Raw genomic sequence first — 21,961 nt, forward strand, 5'->3', positions numbered from 1 at the left:
ACAGCGCTACACGTACTGGTGTTTCTGGCCATAGGACCGCTTCTCTGTAACACGTTAACTTGTTGACGACGGGGCAACAAAGCGCCTGTCCCATGTGCGCTGTCAGAGGAACCGCTAGCTGACCACACGTGGTTATACTTACGAGCTAATTTGTCAGGATAAACGTGGAAGCAGTCGAAGACATGCCGATTCAACAATAGGCACCCCAGGCGCCGACCTGTCGCGAGCCCGCCCGCTTCCGATGGCTACCTCACCGGACCGGAACGAAAGGTTCACGGCAATTCCTGTGATATCGCAATGAGCGCCACCAATTTTGCAGGCGCACAAACAGTACACGGTCCATTACCCGAACCGACGATTGGACTCGCCACGGTGAACTGGGCCTCGGAAGAGGCCCATTGATGCGGCGGCTGCCAGCGCCGCGAGGCAATAAGAGAGCCGTCACAATGACGTTGATAATCCTACCCTTTTGTTACCCACGTGGTGGTTGGTTTCATTTTTCTGAGTTAACAGTAACTAGAAACGCTCGACCGTCTCTGGCGCTGCCGAACTACGTGGCGAACCATGCTGGCACCCTACTGTCTGCGTGGTCACGGCAAATCCTGTTGGACATTCTCTGACTGAGTACCATTAAAGCAATGCTGCCTGCCAATGGCTGACCTGCTTCCGCAAGCTGACGGCACAAACAAAAAGCTAACTGCCGCGCAACGAATTCTAACCACAATCCGACAGGAGCAAAGGTCATGAATTTCATCCCCCGAATATTAAACATCAATACTAAACATCTACGTTTCTTCTGGTTAAACAACATTTTAAATTAGTGGTACATAACGACATTTCCATAATGCGACCATTTTGTGTGTAGGAATGAAAGTATTTCAGCGAGGGCGTTGGTAGGAGTGGTGGTGACAATTAGAAATGTAGCGGTCGTAACCTCGGAATATAGCGCAGTGGTATATATGTATCTACAGTGGCTCCACAAAATATTATTCTTAACAATGGAAGCATGAAATGATGTCAAACAAAAAGTCTTCCGGTCACATCAATGTTGGGGTTTAGGAAGTATTCCGAACAAATAGAGTACAGTGGACAGTCCCAGATGAGTTGTGTCAGGTACGCTCTACTCTATTAGTTTGCAATAGTTCCTAAACTTTTATATTGACGTGTTTGGGTTGGCTCTGCAACCAGGTAACGGGCCATTGCCACAATCCCACTAGAATGGCTCCCGACTTCAATCCAGGCATGGGCGCAGCCCGGCTGCAACGCCGGGACGACCGCCAAGGAGCTATGGTGGTCGCTGCTCGGGTAACTGAACTATCTCAAGGCTCCAGTCATAGGCACCCTATTCCGTCTTAGATTCGACAGCCATAATGTTAACTCACCGGACGCTCTTCAGGACAGCAGTTTTTGTGCCCACCTTTTCCTTTCATTTTAGTTTTTTTCTTTTATTTAATTACACCTCTCCCCATACATTTGACGCAGCCCCCCTAGGGCATCAAATATGAATAAGACGTACGAACAACGACCATCCGTACGGCAGTGCATAAAAACCACGAGCGCATCATGGGCGTAGCATGTAATGTTGTTACATGACACGCATCTGATGTTCATCATATTTGCACCAGTAGCATACCTTCGTCATCCATTCACGTCCCGTAATACCAAATGTGGTATAAGTGAAGTTAGCGAAACTGCCACCAGAGCATCATGAGCGTGCCATGTAGTCTTGTGAAAAAACACGCATCTCATGATTATCATAATTGCACCAGTCACATACCATCGCCATCTCTTCACGTACCGTAATAAAAAATTCGGTATATGTGACACTAGCGAAACGCCCGCGAGCGCATCATGAGCTTGGCATGTAGTCATTTTGTTACATGACACGCATGCCATGATTTTCATGTTAGAGTCTGTCGCTTATGTTCACCATGCAATAATGTCATACCATACCAGTTTCGCAACATGCCATGTGAATGCAACCACTGCAGGAGCTTAAGGTTGGTTGGTTGGTTGGTTGGTTCCTCAACACCTTGGCGCAACCAACCTAGGGGGATAGGCCATGAATGGGATCGTGCCTTGCTTTTTAAATAATTCACTTCTTGAAAGAGAGGGTTGGAATAATTAGGTAATATAGGTAATAATAAAAAGGTGTTAAATTGAAAAAAAAAGAACCTTGAAAAGAAAACATATAAACATACAAAAAAGAGGAAAAAAATATACATAAATCAACTGAAGTTACCTCTTTTTAGAATTCCATTCTTTTAGATTCTCGAAATGTATATTATGACAACCATGACATCCATGTCATGATTTTCATGTTATGACTAGTCAAATACGTTTTTCCTACAGTCATGTCATGCCATACAAAACTTGGTATCGATGCCATTATCGAAACGGCCAGGAGAGCTAAAAGTCGTAGGTGGCTATATAGATAGATAGATAGATAGATAGATAGATAGATAGATAGATAGATAGATAGATAGATAGATAGATAGATAGATAGATAGATAGATAGATAGATAGATAGATAGATAGATAGATAGATAGATAGATAGATAGATAGATACGCGCAAAGTCGCCGAAGTTCGCTAAAAATGCTTCGCATTTAAAAAGCCCTGGCTTATCATAATTATCTCATATGCGTCAGTGATCTGCGTCACTGTTGCCCTCTGTAATTATTAATGTTCACCGGCGAAGAAGACAATGTGGCAGGCTCCCACGCGCACGCGCAAGCGCGCAAGGCTCGCAACGCATCACCTCACGCAGATTCTTCTGTGATTTTGCCGCATTCCTTCAATGGGTACCTGAAGGAGTTCCCTATACGTTCATCCCCCGTCCCCCTCGCTCACCTTTATCGGAAAACTCCGCATATAGAGGTAAGACCAGCCTCTCTTTTTGTTTACCAGGGAATCTCCAAGAAAACGCTAGGAACGATGTGATTATCTATAGCGCCTGATTTCGTATGTTGCCTCATCTAGCAACAGTCGCACTAGCGGCATGGCATATTAAATGACATGCAGGCCGTTACGCATTGAACAGATAATACGTGCCTAACCATGATGACATATCGTCACGAACATTGATAAAACAATCATGAGCTCCCTGTGGAAACGTTAAGATTTACGAAACTTCACAAGCATTCAAATGCGTCTCAAAGTCAATAAATCACTTTGTACAACCTAAACCGATTGAGCAGTCTCTTTTGCCAACCATACCATGCTTATCAACCGCTCTTGCAAAGCACGTTAACCAGCGATATTTTTTTGTTTGGAAACGCTTTCTTGAGTGAATGGAAGAGATGGAGCATGCTATATACTGGTTCAGAACATTTGGAGCCGACAGTCAGGACTATTCCGGATTCCCTGGCCTGCTGAAGCTTTAGCATGCTTAATGACTAATAGCTAGTGTGTATATCGCGATGGTTATTCTTAGTGTGTTGGTTGGTGTTAGATACAATTGAAGTCTGGAAACCTCGCCAAAGTGTGCCAAAAAAGCACGAATTTCAACCCAGGTTGACATTCTGCTACATTCTAAAGACTGGCCATGAGTGATTCCAGTCTCGTAGGGACACTCCTCCGCTCGTGGCAGCTTATGTACGTGGTAGCCGTGCCATTGCTGCTGCTACCTCTGCCGTTTTACATGCAGAATAAGGTAAGCCTGACACTACTCGCGAGTACTTTTTATGTTACTAGAGCCTGATCGTAGCATGTACGAGGGTATTTTGCGTGCTATGGCGTTCTTATTGTTTGGCTCGTGTATCTACTCTATAAAATCATGATCACGAAAATAGAAGTTGAAATGTGGAACCACAAACGAAGCCTTCCAGAAACTGTTATTGATCACTGTAGAACTAAACATCTGTAAAGGTACCTTAGCACAAACTTAACAATACGGAGTGTGATAACGTTTATGTATAGCGCACCAGTGAATTGATACAACGGTGAATTGATAAAACGTTTATTTGTCACATGGGTTTACACATAATATGAAGCGTTACAGGCAGAAGTGATTTAGCATGTGGATTCTTTTATTGAATAATGGTCTGTAGTGTGTTCGTTAAGCTGTATCGTGGGACAACACCCATAAGGCACGCGTGCGCCTGATGTGACGCAAGTATCCTGTTCGATCATGTATCCGGCGAGATGACTTTCCTGAAACCAAAAGAACCTGTATATGAAGCACTCTGAACATAAAACATTTTGGCCATGTTGTAACATAATGTATAAAGATATTCATAACGGGTTCGAAGCACAGTTTTCTGTTCAGTGCAGGTACGAGGCAGTCATTGTGCGTGTTCACATCCAATCGCTGTCCTTCACAGGCCGGCCTAAGTGCGTATGCGATGCTCTGGATGGCCTTCCACTGGACGGCGGAACCCATTCCGCTTCCGGTGACGGCGCTCATGCCTCTCGTGCTATTCCCACTCTTCGGTGTGCTCACCACTGCCGAAACTACGAAGATGTATTTTAATGTAAGTGAAGGGGTTGCGCTTGCAGTCAGTTCTTATGTAACACTGTGTCAGAGATGGTTGTGTAAAATACCCTTGCATGCTTCTGTTATGGAGCGCACTCCGGGCCCTTAAAGGTCAGCAAATGAAGCTAAAAGAAACGAAGACCCGAGTCAATGTGCTAAGATAAATTTATATCGGCCATCGGTATCCACAGATAAGCATCATACGCCAAATGTACCATTGATGCATTACCACCTAACCCAACTCTAGTTCAACACCGGCATTGTGATGAGAAACACGATGATGTGATTTTAGCTCCGAAAATCATGTCTGCATTTTGAGTAAAACCCACATTTTAACGTGTCGAAACTTCTAGGGTACACATTTTAATTCATTCAGTACTACTTTGCTTAGTTTAGTAAATGGAAAATTAGCGCCCGAGCATTCTGCTTCCTCCTACTTTTTCTTGATCTGTATTTTTCTACTTTGCACTATTATGTACCCGATTTACTAAATTTAGTATTCGTTCTGTATGAATTAACTTACTAGGTTAAGATGCATTAGTTGATTGATTGATTGATTGATTGATATGTGGGATTTAACGTCCCAAAACCACTATATGAATATGAGAGACGCCGTAGTGGAGGGCTCCGGAAATTTCGACCGCCTGGGGTTCTTTAGCATGCACCCAAATCTGAGTACACGGAACTACAACATTTCCGCCTCCATCGGAAATGTAGCCGTCGCAGCCGGCATTTGATTCCGTGACCTGTAAGATTTATTAGTTACCAACAATAAGCCGACATGCGTAAATGCAAAGGCTTTACAACGCCATCTTCAATTTTCCGCTTCTCTGGCACCCATTATGTGGTTTCAGAACATAGGCTTCGTCATGTTTGGATCGCTGGTGGTGGCAGCTGCTGTGGAAGTGAGCAACTTGCATCGGCGCTTGGCAATCGGGACACTTCTGACCGTCGGCACCAGCAACCACAGGTAGGCAGGGGCAACCGTCAATTTTTTTAAACAACAGACCATTGTTAGTTTCGTTGCTTAACATTGAATAAAATCTGTTCATTTTTTCATCTACATTCAAATTATAACGAATGTTTGTCACAAACATTGAACGTCTTTCCCAGGCTCCTATTTTGTTTCATGCTGGTCGCGATGTTCTTGTCAATGTGGATCCCGAACACAGCGTCTGCCTCCATTATGGTTCCCATTGTCGTGGCTATATTAGATCAGGTACAGGCCCTGACCAAAGAGGCCGAAGGTAACTGATTCTCAATCATATATTTCAATGTTTTCTCTCATGGCATCAGGGAAATGAACGATAATGTTGAGCGACCTGATATACATGACTGCAAACATTCGTTGCTAGTATGTGTGCATGTGATTGCACACATGCTTGATTAGTAGGAAACCTCATGACCTCGTAGGACATAGATAATGTTAACTTTATCGATTTCCTGGCGAGCATGGCGAGAGCGAACGCAGTTTTTTTTCTCTTGATTAGTGATCGGACAAAGGGACTACACAGCAAGCCTTCAGCAATGTATCTCTCGTGACTTAAATGGCAGCTTTAAATCAGAGGAATGTGCTAATTCAGGTTGAGCTCTTCTTCAAATTATAACCCACTTCTTTACTTATTTTTACGACGATGCTAAGCTGCATAAAAGGGAAGCTTCTTTGATACTAAACTACGTTCTGGTTGCATGAACAAAGCTACAGTTAGAACGCAAACAGTTCTTTGTGACTCTATATCATAAAAAAGGATAATTTTGTCCTGCTTTTTATAGAGGATACAATGCTAAATATTACTGAAAAATCTCTTCAGATACCTAACAGCCATAAAATTACTATATTAACTCTAGAAACGCCTGGCAAAGTTTTTTAAAAGAGAACTTCTGTCAAAATCTGTTGTCCATATACTCTTCCATGTACACGTAAAATACTTTGCGTTTGGTGCAACATAGTCTAGATTTTTTTTGCGTGAAGAAAACCGACACAACTACTCGTTTGTCAGTGAGACGTGTGCTAATATTGTGACCTTGTTCCCTTGTGCCTTTTTAGTTTGGTTAGATTATTAAAATTAACATCATTGCTTGGCTACAACTCACCTATGACAATTTTCAAGATATACCTAATTTCAGGCTGTAATGCAAAAAAAATATTGATATCCAAAGTTTCTACACGACCAGTCATTTTCTCGAAACAGTTTTACATGTGTATAGTTTATCTTGTTTGCCATCTTCAGATTCTCATAACTCGACAACGTCGTTAGGATGTCAAATCTTTGTTCTTCAGCCTATATATTTGTCAACTACAGAAAAATTAGTTTGATAGCCCGCTTCAAATGCTCCAGCAGCTAATTTTACCAAACTTTGTCGCCTGTGTACGTCAAGAAAAAGAGTTCATTCTCGCACTACCCTGCACATTAAAATGTAGGTAACTTCCGGCAAAAGTTGAGTGCTTTCCCTGCAGCACAATGAGGTGCCTGAATAACTCTATGTATAACTACGCCGTCATAGGAATCATCGCTAACTACGCCAGAAAAATGTGCTTTGCTGGTCGGCCCTTTTGCGCTCAAGTGCACTGCGTCACCGTTTGATTATTATCGACACTATTTATCAACATTTTGAGTTTATATCCGTGCCTTTCTCCTTCTTTCGTTACACTCAGTAACAGTTGTTTGTCCCGTGAAGTCTCCAGGCCAGCCGGCTTCTGTTCCCGTTGTGGAGGAGGCACTTCAGTAAGCATCCGATTTTGTTCTCACCAAACTGTTTAGTACGCGTATAACTGCAACATCACTGTAAAAAATAAATTCACTCAGAATTTGCTATATTTCTCGAAGTTAGCGGTAGCCTAAACACCTGTCCCAGAAGCCTTGAGCGAAAAATCATGGCATCAACTTAAGTAATGTCTTTTGGCCAAAGCAATAGAGTGACCTAGAGCAGGAAGGTGTGTACAACAAAAATACTGCGCACTCGCAAACACCTAGCTTCGGCTTGACACAGCGATAGAGCTGAAGTTTGGACAAGTGAGAGTTGTGAAGAACATACTTCTCATCGAAACGCTGGTTCAAGTAGCATCTCCTTATTGCACGACGTCGTACTCAGGCTAGAGCTCAACGTGAGAAAGCTACACCAGGTATCTTCCTTAAATCTCATTTCTCTTTATTTGTTGACGGTTCCTTAAGAGTGACAGTTCTTTCTGCATAGAAAGGCGGATGGTTTTCAAACTCGTGGTGTTACTGCACACAACGTCTGCTTGTCATTCATATCTTCATTTCACGTGTGCCTTGACTACAGCATTTAATGATGACCTCGGGATCTCTTATATACCAAGAGACATGGACAAAAAACATTTCACCCCCGTTCCCGCCATCACTGGTGCTGAAACGCCCTTCTCCTTTATGTTTGCTACGTTCTATACCTCCACTTTCTTCCTTTCCAATAAAGTTACGTCTTTCTCTCGAACTTTAATCGGTATTTTCTGTTACAGAGCCGAGAATGAGTTGCACGTGGTCCAGATGCGCAAAGTGATGCTTCTGTCAGTCGCCTATGCCGCGAACATTGGTGGCACGGGATCGGTAATTGGCACTCCACCCAATCTGATTCTACAGGCACTGTACATCAAGTGAGTGAGCTACAAGCCACGCAGCGATAGAATGAACATTAGACAGCTAACAAAAGATTCATGTTATATTTGATATTCTGACACCAACTGATACTCTATTAGATGCGTAGAACAGCCTATACCACGGCAGCTAGAAACCATTCGTTGGAGCCATTCACGATTGACCAGAATATATTGGGCCACAAATGAAGCACATTTCATTAATTTTAAGGTAACGGAGCTAATGTAAATAGCATGTAAGGGGTGGTAGATGAGAACCGTCACTCTGTATCACTACTTCAATGTGCGGTGTAATGATAATTTACCCCAAACGTGATTTTTTTAAGAAAATGCACGAAAGCACCCAAGCTCACAAACGATGTCTGTGCTTTGATGCTTTGGTGACCACTCTGTATCAGTTGTCAAACACAGCCAGAGTTATTCTGGTGTTACATGTAGCTTTGAGCATTCAATGTGATTACACACTGGCACTCATAAGAATATCCGCAGGAGTCTCCTCATCTTCTTGAAGACTGCTCTGCGCAGTCGCAGAAGGTTTACTGCCAAAACAAATTTAATTATTAGTTCAAATAAATCGCTAAATTTAACAAATAGAATCCCCAGGTAGACATCTCGGAAACAATCTGATTAATTTTTTTGATATCACGTTGTCTTCTCACACAAGAGTTTTAAAATGCGAACATTTGCGCAATAGTTACCTTTTCTGTTCACAAAAATTGTGTACTGCAGCGATCGTATAAAAAGCGTGAAATTTATGTAGTCAGAACTGAGTTCTTAGTAAACATAGTGGCAAGTTTATTTTCAGAACTTGCCCAGCCATTTTAGCGGTGAAGCTCCTTATGGCGTGGCTTGTGCTTCCCGTTGTCGTATTACGTAACCTGTAGCAGATACCCGCATAACCGTGGCACCTACCCGCACTAGGGCACATGTACCACGTGTCCACATGTTACAAAACACGTATCACGGCGTTGTTGTTACGCTCTCGTTGTTAACAAAGCGCTGACAGCATAAATGTTGTACACACTCTCGTTGGAATACTTTTTAAGGTGGGGGCGTTTAAAGATTTTTAGATATGTTGATGATTGTTTAATTCTTTTAGACGAAAGGGTGCCCTATAGAGCCCCCCCCCCCCAGTCACTTTATAGGCTTTCAAGAAGATGCTTGTACTTCAATGAGTGTGTGTGCCAAAGAGGTCTCATACAAAGTTGATCGTTCTAATTGGGAGGATGTGCTTAGTGTTTTTAAAGATTATGTACGCGGACTTAGGTTCACTATTGAGGCACCCACAGAGACTTGTCTACAGTTTTTAGACCTCAAGTTACTGTGGGATAGCGAACACTTTTGTTGGTATTACCATCCTCGAATGAAAAAGGGGCTGTTGCCGTATGGTTCCGCGCAGTCTAAAATAGTTAAAAAAGGAATTTCTTCACTTTGCGTGGAATCCTCGTTGAATAAGTCGTGCCCACACCACATGCGTGTTAGTTTTTATGATCAGATAAGCCGACTGACGGCGGCGGGATTCCCTTTGTCGTTCATAAACACAGTCACCGGGTCAGTACTACAGAAGATGAAACGTAGTCCTTGGATTGTCTGCTGGAGGGTGGTACTTGTATATGATGAATATATTGATACGCAACAGCCGGCACAGCCTGTCTGGAAGAAAGAGAAAGACGACGTTGGTGGCTGGTTGTTTATGAACTGTCGCCATCTTGTTCGCCGAGCACAGTGCCTCGTATTTATTTTTTAAATAAGTTACCCGTAACATTATTGGTGGAGGTGGACGACTCCCGTACCTCGATGGAGACGCGCAGCGGTCGCAACACCGGGGACTCTTCGGCTACTTCAACTGCCAGTGCCTCATCCCCACCCGTCTCTCGATCCGAGTCGACAACCTACGTCACCCTGCCACCCCTGCGGGATCCTGGAACTTTCTCCGCTGACGGCACCATCGACGTTGACTCCTGGCTGCACCGGTACGAGCGAGTCAGTGCTACCCACCGCTGGGATCCCACGCTCATGCTCGCCAATGTTGTGTTCTACCTCGACGGCACGCCGCGGACATGGTTAGAAACCAACGAAGCCGAAATAACAAGCTGCGATCTTTTCAAATCGAAGATCCGTGATCTTTTCGGCGATTCATCTGGTCGTCAGCTCGCTGCCAAGAAGACTCTCGCCACTCGCGCCCAGACGTCTACTGAATCGTACGTCTCATACATTCTTGACGTCTTGGCGCTTTGTAGCAAGGTCGACCAGCGCATGTCAGAAGAAGAAAAAGTTAACCATGTCCTCAAAGGGATTGCTGACGATCCCTTCAACCTGCTGGTTTTTAATAATGTCACGAGAATCGACACGATCCTGACAGAGTGCCGCCGTCTAGAACAGGCTAAAGCCCGCCGCGTCACCCACGGCATCACGCGCCTGCCGAACACAGCTGCTACTTCCTCTTGTGATGACTCTGTCCGCCCAGTTCCCCGATGTGACAACCTCACCCGCATCATTCGTCGTGAGGTCGAGGCAGCCCAACCAGTAGCTACTCCATTTCCAACGCCTGATCCTTCACCGACCACGATCTCACTGATACAAGCCGTCGTTCGTCAAGAATTATCGAACGTCGGCCTACACCCCATTCAACCAGTCTACTCTGCCGAGACTTTTTATCGTCGTCCATCCGCTCCTCGATTTGGGTCCAACTACTCTCTACAGCGCAATTTCTCCGAATGGCGTACACCGGACGACAAGCCCATCTGCTTCAACTGCCGACGTGTCGGTCATATTGCTCGCCACTGCCGCAATCACTGGGCTCCGCCGGCACGCTATGGGCCTCCTACCCAAGCCACTTCTGACCACCAGTCGTCCTCAACATTTGATTTTTGTTCCCCTATGCCGACCACATCTTCTGATTCTGCCGCACCTCTGACGAGACCTCGCTACGCCCGCTCACCATCCCCTGCTCGCCGTCAATCTCGTTCGCCCCCACAACGCCGTTTTGCATCTCCGACCTATTCGCAGCACCCCCGACCGGAAAACTAGGCAGTGCAGCTTCTGGAGGTGAAGCTGCATTGACGACGACCTCTGCAAGAAATCCTCGTGTAACATTACCGACGACCCGGAATCTGTTGAACGTTACATTAGACAATGTACCTGTGCGCGCATTGATCGATACCGGCGCGCATGTGTCCATAATGAGTGCTGCTCTTCGTCGCCGCCTAAAGAAAGTTGTCACACCCGCATTGAACCGAGCCGTTCGAGTCGCCGACGGGGGAACTGCCGCGATTATTGGCATGTGCTCTGCCCGTGTGACTATCGCCGACAGAAGCACTGCTGTTCTTTTCACCGTTATAGAAAATTGCCCTCATGAAGTAATTCTAGGCATGGATTTTCTAATCGCTCACTCGGCCCGTATAGATTGTTCAGCCGGCTGTCTTGACCTTGAAATGCCTCTACTTGCTGATCTGACCAACCCACCCCAAAGTCGCTTTTGCTGCATTGATTTCGCACGCCTTCCGCCTAACTGTGTCAAACATATCGACCTCTTCTCTACACCACCTGTACCTGACGGCGATTACATGGTGGCACCAATTCATGCCGTGATGCTTACGCATGGCGTCGCTGTTCCGCACACCATTTTGACAATCGTTGGAAACCGCACATGCCTTCCTATTGTCAATTTTGCCCTCACTGCCCAAATTCTTCCACAAGGTATCTCCCTGGCCGAAATTACTGCTCTACAAGACCATACGGTTGAACCCTTCAGAGTGGATGATTGCTGCACCTCAGACAATGAACCAACTCTAACACGTTCATCGGGCGTCGACGTTGACCACATGGTACCATCAGACCTCGCTCCTGATCAAGCCGAAGCCCTTCGTCACGTCCTGGAGTCCTATAGTGACATTTTCGACTTCGCCAGCACGGCTTTAAGCCGAACGAGTGTTGTTACTCATCGCATCAATACCGGTGACGCGAGTCCCATTCACCGACGTCCATACCGTGTTTCCACGTCCGAGCGCACTGTCATACAACAGGAAGTCGAAAAGATGCTTGCAAAGGACATAATCGAACCCTCTTGTAGCCCATGGGCTTCTCCTGTCGTCCTGATTAGAAAGAAGGATGGAACATGGCGCTTTTGTGTAGATTATAGGCATCTCAACAAAATTACGAAGAAAGATGTTTATCCGTTGCCTAGAATTGACGATGCCTTAGACTGCCTTTACGGTGCTAAGTATTTTTCCACTATCGACCTTCGATCTGGCTATTGGCAGATCGCTGTGGATGAGATGGACCGTGAGAAGACCGCCTTCGTCACTCCTGACAGGCTTTATCACTTCAAAGTTATGCCCTTTGGTCTCTGTAATGCGCCGGCCACATTCGAAAGAATGATGGACTCGTTGCTCCAAGGGTTTAAATGGTCAACCTGCTTATGTTATTTAGACGACGTTATCGTTTTCTCGCCCACATACGACTCCCATCTCAAGCGTTTATCGGCGATTCTTGAAGTTTTTCGTCGAGCCGGACTTCAACTGAACTCGTCGAAATGCCACTTTGCTCGTCGTCAAATAACCGTACTTGGCCACATCGTCGATGCCGCAGGAGTCCGCCCGGATCCCGAGAAAATTCGCGCCGTCACGGACTTTCCTGTTCCGAAGTCAACAAAGGACGTTCGCAGTTTTGTGGGCTTGTGCTCCTACTTTAGACGGTTTGTTAAGGACTTCGCCATAATTGCACGCCCACTCACAAACCTCCTGAAGAAGGACACCCCGTTTTTCTGGGGCGCTGATCAAACCTCATCTTTTTCCCAGCTCAGGACGCTTCTTACAACACCGCCGATTTTAGCCCATTTTGATCCATCAGCTCCAACCGAGGTTCGCACTGACGCTAGTGGGCATGGCATCGGGGCAATACTAATGCAACATAAACGCGGACATGACCGTGTTATAGCATATGCAAGCCGCCTACTATCTACAGCCGAGCGCAACTATTCAATCACGGAACGTGAGTGTCTCGCTCTCGTGTGGGCAGTCGCCAAGTTTCGCCCATACTTATACGGGCGTCCATTCCGGGTAGTCACCGACCATCACGCACTCTGCTGGCTGGCCTCACTCAAGGATCCCACAGGACGCCTCGCTCGTTGGTCCCTACGATTACAAGAATACACGTTCACCGTAACGTACAAAACAGGGCGGTCACACCAAGATGCTGATTGTTTATCACGCTACCCCGTGGAAGAGGCTGCCCATACTGACACCTTTCCAGACCTTCTGTCTGTGACGCAGCTACTCAACCTTGGGCCCGAACAACGCCTGGATGCTTCCTTGCGAACCATCATTGACAAACTTAAGTCAAGGCCTCGCGACGCATCTCTACAAATGTTCCTGGTAAAAGACGGCATCCTGTATCGCCGTAACCTCGATCCATATGGCCATGACTTGCTCCCCGTCATACCAGCACATCTTCGTGCGACTATTCTCAACCAACTTCATGACGCTCCTTTGGCGGGCCACTTGGGCGTCTCTCGCACATACGACCGTGTACGTCGTCGTTTCGTTTGGCCTGGTCTTGCCCGCTCTCTTCGACGCTACGTCGCCGCTTGTGAACCCTGCCAGCGCCGCAAAAAGCCATCTTCCCTACCAGCTGGATTCCTTCAGCCAATCGACATTCCCATCGAACCTTTTTTTCGAGTTGGCCTCGACCTGCTTGGCCCATTCCCGATCTCCAGCTCAGGCAACAAATGGATCGCTGTCGCCACTGACTATGCGACACGGTACGCTATCGCACGAGCCTTTCCGACGAGTTGCGCAACCGATGTGGCGGACTTTCTGGTATATGATATTATTTTAGTACACGGAGCTCCACGCCAACTTCTCACTGACCGGGGCCGCACCTTCCTATCAGCTGTCGTTGATGAAATCCTGCGCTCTTGCTCTGCCAAGCACAAGTTTGCCACTTCGTACCATCCACAAACGAACGGTCTTACGGAGCGCCTCAACCGCACCATAACCGACATGCTTTCTAAATACGTAGCGGCCGCCCACCGGGACTGGGACGTTCATTTGCCATTTGTGACGTTCGCATATAATTCGTCACGTCACGACACTGCCGGCTATTCACCATTCCATCTTCTATACGGCCGAGAACCCGCCCTACCAGTTGACACCTTGCTGCCCTCGGTCACTGAGTATGTCGGCGAAGCCATCGCGCGAGCCGACCACGCACGCCAACTCGCCCGCAGCCGCCTGCAGGCTTCACAGGAGCGCCAAAGACAGCTCTATGATTCCCATCATCGAAACGTGCACTTTTCACCGGGTTCCCTTGTCCTCCTCTGGTCCCCCACTCGGCGTGTAGGGCTTTCTGAGAAACTGCTGTCACGCTACACTGGACCATACCGCGTCGTTCGCCAGGTGACTGACGTTACATACGAGATCGTTCCAGCCGATTCAACGTCATCATTGTCACCTTCGAGTGACATCGTGCACATAGCTCGACTCAAGCCCTATCACCCTCCTTCTACCGCATCCGAGTCGCTCAAGCACCGAGACGGTGCTTCTACCACCGGGGGGTTATGATACGCAACAGCCGGCACAGCCTGTCTGGAAGAAAGAGAAAGACGACGTTGGTGGCTGGTTGTTTACGAACTGTCGCCATCTTGTTCGCCGAGCACAGTGCCTCGTATTTAATTTATTAAATAAGTTACCCGTAACAATATGATAAAAAGAAGCAATATGGCGGTAATTGAAGTGTTCACTAGATTAACAGACGCACGCACGGACGGACGCATGAACGGACAGACAGGCTGACGGACTGAAGGACGCATGAATGGGTGCACATTTGGATGGACGGACGCACAGATGCACGGACGGATGGACGCACGAACGCGCGCACGTATGGACGCATAGACGCAAGGTTGGAAGCACGGTCGGATTGATGAATGCTCCGCTCCACTCATTATCATTCAATCCGTGGATATGCTGCAATTTTTGTTAGCTATCGTTTTTCTAAAACTGATTAATAACTGCGATGCTTAGCACAACAGCATGTTCACGCTCGCAGGCAGTTCAGTCAAGACGACCTCACCTTCCTCGCGTGGATGCTGTACAACGTGCCACCGATGCTGGTCTGCACTTCTCTGGCGTGGCTCTACACACAGTGGATCGTGGCCAAGCTGACGTAAGCAAACATTGCCGAGTTCTTATATCGTGAAATGGGGACTCACTTCAATGAATACGTCCGCCTGTAAAAATCTCGATGAAATATTTCATCACGACTTCTTCATTGAGAAGCGAAGCTCTATATTGCTGCCTGACAGCGCTATTACTGCCTCATTTCTACGGAATAATTTTCAGTACGTATTTTTCGCAAGAATAGGCCAAGTGAGCGAAACGGCCGCGATCACGCTTTGATAGTGGTATATTGTCATGTTCTTAAATGACACGCACGTCACGATCATTATGTTTGCACAAGTCATATATCTCGTCATCGATTGACGTCATGTAAAACCAAATTTGGTTAACGTAGAGCAAGCCAAACGGCTGCGAGCGCATCATGAAGGGCCCAATATACTCCGATGTAGCGTTGACGCGCACGCGCGCTAGGCACAGCGACGCTACGTTAGCAAAACGCGAGCACTCAATATTCTGACACCAGACGCTACCAGCGTCCGTTGGCGTGGCCCGACGGCAACTGGCGCAAAATGCGACATGCTGCATTTCGCGCCGATGCGTTACCCAGACAACACTGCGTCTCCCCCTTTCATGACAGAGGAACGCTGGACGCGCTGAAATGCGCATGCGTCAAGGGAACGCAGCGCGGCGCGCGCCTGCGAGTATGTAGAAGAACCGGCGTGACGCGACGAAATGAACGCTAGCGAGCACGCGCACTGCGTCACGTCGAAATGTATTGGCGCCTTAGCTGTGACATGTAGTCAAGACACATGACATGCATTTCAGGATTATCATGTTTGCACCAGTCGCATACCTTCGTCATCGATTGGCGTCACGTACTACCAAATATCGCATATGGGAAGCCAGTGAAACGGCCACGAGAGCATCATCAGTGTGGCATGTAGTCATGTTGTTACATGACACACATGTCGTGATTATCATGTTTAGATCTGTCATTTACCTATGTCGTCTGTTCGCGTCACGTAATACCCAGCTTGGTACATGTGAAGGTAGGGAAACGGCAGCGAGCGCATCATGAGCGTAGCATGTAGTCATGCTGTTATTTGACACGCATCTCATGATTACCATGTTTGCACCAGTCACATACCTTTGTTATCCATTCACGTCCCGTAATACCAAATTTGTTATAAGTGAAGCTAGAAACGGCCGCGAGCTCATCATGAGCGTGGCATGTAATCATTATGTTACATGACGCGCATATCAAGATTTTCATGTTAGGGTCTGTCGCTTGTGTTCACCATGCAATCATGCCCATACTATACCAGTTTTGCTACATATCATGTGAACGAAACAACAGCAAGAGCTGCAGGACCATGAAATGTAAATCATGACAATCATGACGTGAATGTCACGATTTTGATGTTATGACTAGTCAAGTATGTTTTTCATACAGTCATGTTGTGTCGTGCCAAGTTTGGTATTGCTACCATTATGGAAACAAGCAGGAGAGCTAAAAGTCGTAGGCGGCGAGATAGATAGATAGATAGATAGATAGATAGATAGATAGATAGATAGATAGATAGATAGATAGATAGATAGATAGATAGATAGATAGATAGATACGCTAAAAGTCGCCGAAGTTCTCCAAGAAATGCTTCGCATTTTAAAAAGGCAAGCGGGTGTGGAAAGACAGAAAGTTAGGTGGGCTGATCAATCGGGAAGTTTGCGGGTATGAAGAGGCAGCAGCAAGCGCAGGACCCGAGTTGACTGGCGGAACATGGGAGTAGACGTAATCAGGCTGCTGCTGCTGCTGCTGCTGCTGCTGCTGCTGCTGCTGCTGCTGCTGATGATGATGATGATGATGATGATGATTATGATGACGACGACGACGACGATGACGACGAACTAGCTGTGCGGAGTGCTTAGGCGAAAATATTTTTCACTGAGTGATAATACTTCAAAACAACGTGTACGAAAATACTCACGAAAAAATTAACCTGAGCTAAGCGTTTTTCAGGGATGTTGTTTATGCTTTCCGAAAAAAATTCGTTAAATGTTTTCGTCTCATATATCACACGTCCAAATACACGCAGTTCATGTTGATTGCTGCTCCGTTGTCGTGGGATGCCTAAATATGCAGTACTCAATCGTTCAATGTAACAAACAGTTCACACTATTGCGTGCTGTATTTGTCGCTCTCTAAGAATACCCTATCTTTTTCTCTACTGACGCTCTTTAGCGCATACGTGATGTGCCTGGTCGACGATTTCGGCCTAGAAACTTGAAAAAGTATTGGCACGAAAGTTTTCAGTTTTTCTGCGTCAAATGAAAAGTTGAGCTTTCAAGGGTCTAAGAAGTCTGCTGCTAGCTTTGAGTGTATCCTAATAGGGTAAATAAGATATGTTTTTAAAGGCTAGTTGTTGTTGTTGCTGTACTATGATGTCGCAACAAGGCAGGAGCTTGACGTCGCGTGGTCACGCAAGATGGCGTGGCATTTTCACAGCAGTTTTGTAGCAGGTTTGTGATGTAGAAGCAGCCATTTTAAATATTTCGCTGACGCCCAAGCAGCCATCGTGGATGTTTTGGCACCTGGGGTCCTCAGAAGTGAGCAGCATGCTGCGTGAAGTCACCATTTTAAATACTGTCGCGAAACGTCAAGCTAGTGCCAATGTCGCTGGATGCACCACAGCAAAAATGGCCTAATATCATAATAAGGCATGTTATCAACCTTATTTTCAGGTTTATACTTACTCAGAGCCATATTCACTTACAGTATAATTCTATGGCACAGTAAACTCACCTCCGAAAAATGGTGTGTGCCCCCCTTAACCTTAAGGCTTTTTGGTGCACCCCAATTGAAGGGACGTAGTCACTACGTTATCAATATATTGTGATGGGGACTGAGTACTTACAAATTTTCCTCCTTGTAATATTAACCAATTACACATATGAGTGCTAATGTTAGGGGGGGGGGGGGTATATGTGATATGGAACATAACACGTGCTGTTGCCTAGTGATATCGTCAAAAAGGCAGAAAAAGGCATGCAAAAATTTTTCTTTCATCATTACATGCGGCTCGCTCTAACTGGTAACAGTGAGCTAAAATTGTATGAATACGCGCTAATGTTTCAAATAGTAGTTGGTTAATATTTATTCTAAAAGACGGGGCTTGCGCATGCAGTTAAGTTTTCGTGACTACTTTCTTTTTCGCCGTTGTGGACCCATGTTGTTGTTAGTGACCATTTGTGCTGTCTTGAATTCTCTTTCGCGTCAGCGTCTGCGCTTTCAGTCTTTTAGAATGATGACGCACAACTCCATGGAAGTAGGCGTTAACGTCGTTACTTTGACGACTCTCAAGTGATAATATTGTGATAAGAACACGCTGTACGCAACTGTTTGAAATTCGATACCATATACGAAAATACGTATGACACCATGATTTGCCTGCCTCGAAATTAGCGGCGCATGGCTCAACCTGGCCATTGAAAATATCAGATACAGCTGTGGAACTCTGGCATTGTTGCCTCGAGCGTAGGCCAACAGATCATTTGCGCAATGTCGCTCAAGTCGAAAGATTTTGTTATTCTAATGCTGTACTGTAGTAAACATTGATCGAAATTCCTCCATCGAATGTACACCACCGGAACTTTAAAGTAAACAACGCAGTGCCAATGAACGATATGTCGAAACAACCTGCACGCGTACAAAGTGATAGTGCGGGCCATAAGACACGTACGACAAGTTATGCAGGCAGCCATTTGCTTGCTCTTACCGGGCACTTGACCTTAGTATATGTCAAGAAATAACAATTGACTGCACTTTGAAGTGTTTCTACATCCGTGCTTGTATTCTGCTCGCAATGCAATATTGATTCATTAGGTCTACAAGGTAAAGTCGTATTGAGCTTCCGTAATGTCACATTTGGTTGTACACTAAGTAAGCTTTCTATTTCGTGTGCTCTTCTCATTTACTTCAATCCAGACCAAAAGGCACGGAAAGGGAAAGTCGCGAGAAGATCAAGCTGGAACTCGAACGCCGCTACAGCAGCCTTGGACCAATGAAGTGAGCTGAAGAATATTTGTATTTCGTTGTTCTGGAGAAGAGACACATTTTCCAAACAACGCCTGCATTGCGCGAAAACCGACCCCTGCGTGGTGTATTCATGTGACCGACACGATCTCGTGCGCATTCGCGGGGCCGTCGCGGCATCGTAGAAGTAAATTGGATATATTGATTGATTGATTGATTGAACGATCGACCAATTACTCAGTTAGAACATTACTCAGGTTCAGTAAGAGTGGTCTAATCCTGCCCATGCATGTTTGTAACTTACACAGAAAAAACATCGAACATGAACACAAAACGTGATACCCTTGCTTATATTGCTAGTGGCAAGTTTACTTGTTAGCGAAAAGGCTTCTGTGCTATTTGCGCAATTTATAAGGAGTTAAATATGAAATACGTGAATAATGGGTGGAAATCTGATATATTCGTTAGTGTGTATGGCTCCTCCAGACAGTATTTAATGAGTTAAGAGCCGCAATTTGAAATAAAAGGAATTATTCGGGAAATAAAAAAATGGGTTTGTAAAGGTGATCACTTTCAAACTTGCTTCCTTTGCTAGACAACGTTAAAATGATGTTTCACACTTGTACATATTGTACAGACTACGGTTGAAAATGAGGAATAAACATTTGCTCTGAGTTATTCTATTATAAAACTTAATTTATAGAAGTGAGTTGGTGTTATTGGTATCGTGCTCGCAAATGCATTTAGCCGAAATTCAAGCAAAAAGGGTAAGATGGTGGTGGAAAAAGTGTTTAACGAATCTGGATACTTTGTGCTCTACTATGAGCACCGTGACTATAGGAGAGCAGGAGCAATTCTAGCGTATAATTGGGGGGAGGGTAGAAAAAGTGGGTAAGGATTTATAGTACTTGGTACTCTACCATGGGAGAGCTTAAAGCCGTCCCGTGGGGCTCAATGCAACACTCCCGGACTTAATGGTGATTAGACGAACCAAGGCGAAATCATCGATGGTGACCGATACATTGCACGCCAAGGGACTCGGTGCAGCGGATTTGTACAGCTGGCCATCGAAGGTGCTCAGGTTGCATGCGCATTTGTAACATCCCGTTTTTCCTTATTTTACGCTTTTTGGTCATGGGTTTGTGGTGTTCTGCCATTGGTGATTTGGTAATGTGATACTACATTGAGGTAATTTGTCATTTCACCTTGCCACCTCCAATGGAGGCCTGGATATGAATGCACGACCGCTGTTGTTGACTGTAGGAGCAGAAGCGTTGCACCGCTAAGCTCGTGGGCGAATGTCTGATACCCGGCCTAGAGAAAGCATTGTGCCATGCGCATGATAGAAGGAAACATAGAGAAAGAAAGAAAGAAAATGAAGGAAGGAAAGAAAGGAAGAAATAGACAGAGAAAGAAAGAAAGGAAGAAAGAAAGAAAGAAAGGAAGAAAGAAGGAAGGAAGGAAGGAAGGAAGGAAGGAAGGAAGGAAGGAAGGAAGGAAGGAAGGAAGAAAGGAAGAAAGGAAGAAAGGAAGGAAGGAAGGAAGGAAGGAAGGAAAGAAAGAAAGAAACAAATAAACAAAAGAAAGACATGCCAAGCTTAGGCCCTAACATCGAAAATTCACCGGCACTGGGTATAGGACGCCAAAGCATACGCATAAGCAGGACGAACTCACAGTAATGATTTATTGAAGACACACGACCTTGCCTCCTTGCAAAACGCTTGCGCGAAATAGGTCATGGCAGCATGACGATAGCGAACCACCCATCAAGGCCCTTTATATCTACTCAAAAAATGTCGAGACCTTTATTAAAGAGACATACGCATGATTCCCTGACGTGTCTATATGGACCACGTCAAGCTATCCTTGAGCAACGCTTGATTTCACGTGCACTTTGCACCTTCACTCGCCCTGACACTGTCATCCCGGCAAAAATCGGCTTGCCGTTCTTGGCACATGTCCTCAAATAAATTGGTGTTTCGGACTGTCCAGGGCAACCAATTACCTAGTGGGAGAATGGCTTATATTGTTAATTTATAATGGCTCAAACAAATAGCGCATTTTCTCTTGATGTAGCATAACCATGGTGATGTTCAGAACTTCTTGGCTACGGTGGAAAATTCGGCTCTTGAGCTCAGTGTAGTTCGTAATGCAGATTTGCTATATACTAAATATTTATAGATAGTTTATGCATAGTTATTCGTATTTGAACTGTAGTAATTGCTGCCTCCATCACAAAATAAAACTAGGTAGTTTTAATTAAGATTCTTAGAACAACAAATATTGAACTTCATTCATGAATTGCAGACATATACTGTAGCACGGTTCTCAAAGACACGGAACGCACGCCTCTCGCTCGAGCCCCGTGGCCTTGTCATCGCCTCATATTTTTATTCATTTTTAGGGGCGAAGCTCCTTATAGCGACACTCGTTTGTCCCTCGTAGTCGTAGTAGTAGTAGTGTGTAACAAGTCTTACATTTTCACCTCCAAGGTGGTGCAGGTGAGAGATTTTTTCTGTGCGTTGTTGAACAATAAAACGTCGCAGCGTGCGCGTTAACTAAAAGCCGAATTCTCCTGTCTTTCATTGCCCCTTAGCAGCCATTGGCAACTACATTGAGCACTATCTGACAAGAAAGGGTTGCTACGTTGTACTCGCTGGGCATAACCTCCTTGGTTTTAGAAAGGTTTAGTGAGTGTTGGGCCGCAGTGCCATGAATACAGTG

The 21,961-nt window shown here is 45.6% G+C and overlaps 1 protein-coding gene across 1 annotated transcript in view; it reads left to right on the forward strand.

Moving 5' to 3' along the window:
- The first annotated feature begins 1,218 nt into the window (after nt 1-1,218).
- The window catches only part of LOC142761738 (Na(+)/citrate cotransporter-like), a 45,455-nt gene continuing 24,712 nt past the window's right edge, over nt 1,219-21,961 (forward strand). Inside the window, exons 1-6 of the mRNA XM_075885741.1 lie at nt 1,219-1,305; nt 4,325-4,474; nt 5,331-5,446; nt 7,955-8,089; nt 15,137-15,253; nt 19,190-19,270. Of these exons, the coding sequence (XP_075741856.1) occupies nt 1,219-1,305; nt 4,325-4,474; nt 5,331-5,446; nt 7,955-8,089; nt 15,137-15,253; nt 19,190-19,270 (686 nt within the window). The remainder of the gene's footprint in view (nt 1,306-4,324; nt 4,475-5,330; nt 5,447-7,954; nt 8,090-15,136; nt 15,254-19,189; nt 19,271-21,961) is intronic.

The sequence above is a fragment of the Rhipicephalus microplus genome, chromosome 2, assembly GCF_043290135.1.
Source record: "Rhipicephalus microplus isolate Deutch F79 chromosome 2, USDA_Rmic, whole genome shotgun sequence".
Lineage (NCBI taxonomy): Eukaryota > Metazoa > Arthropoda > Arachnida > Ixodida > Ixodidae > Rhipicephalus > Rhipicephalus microplus.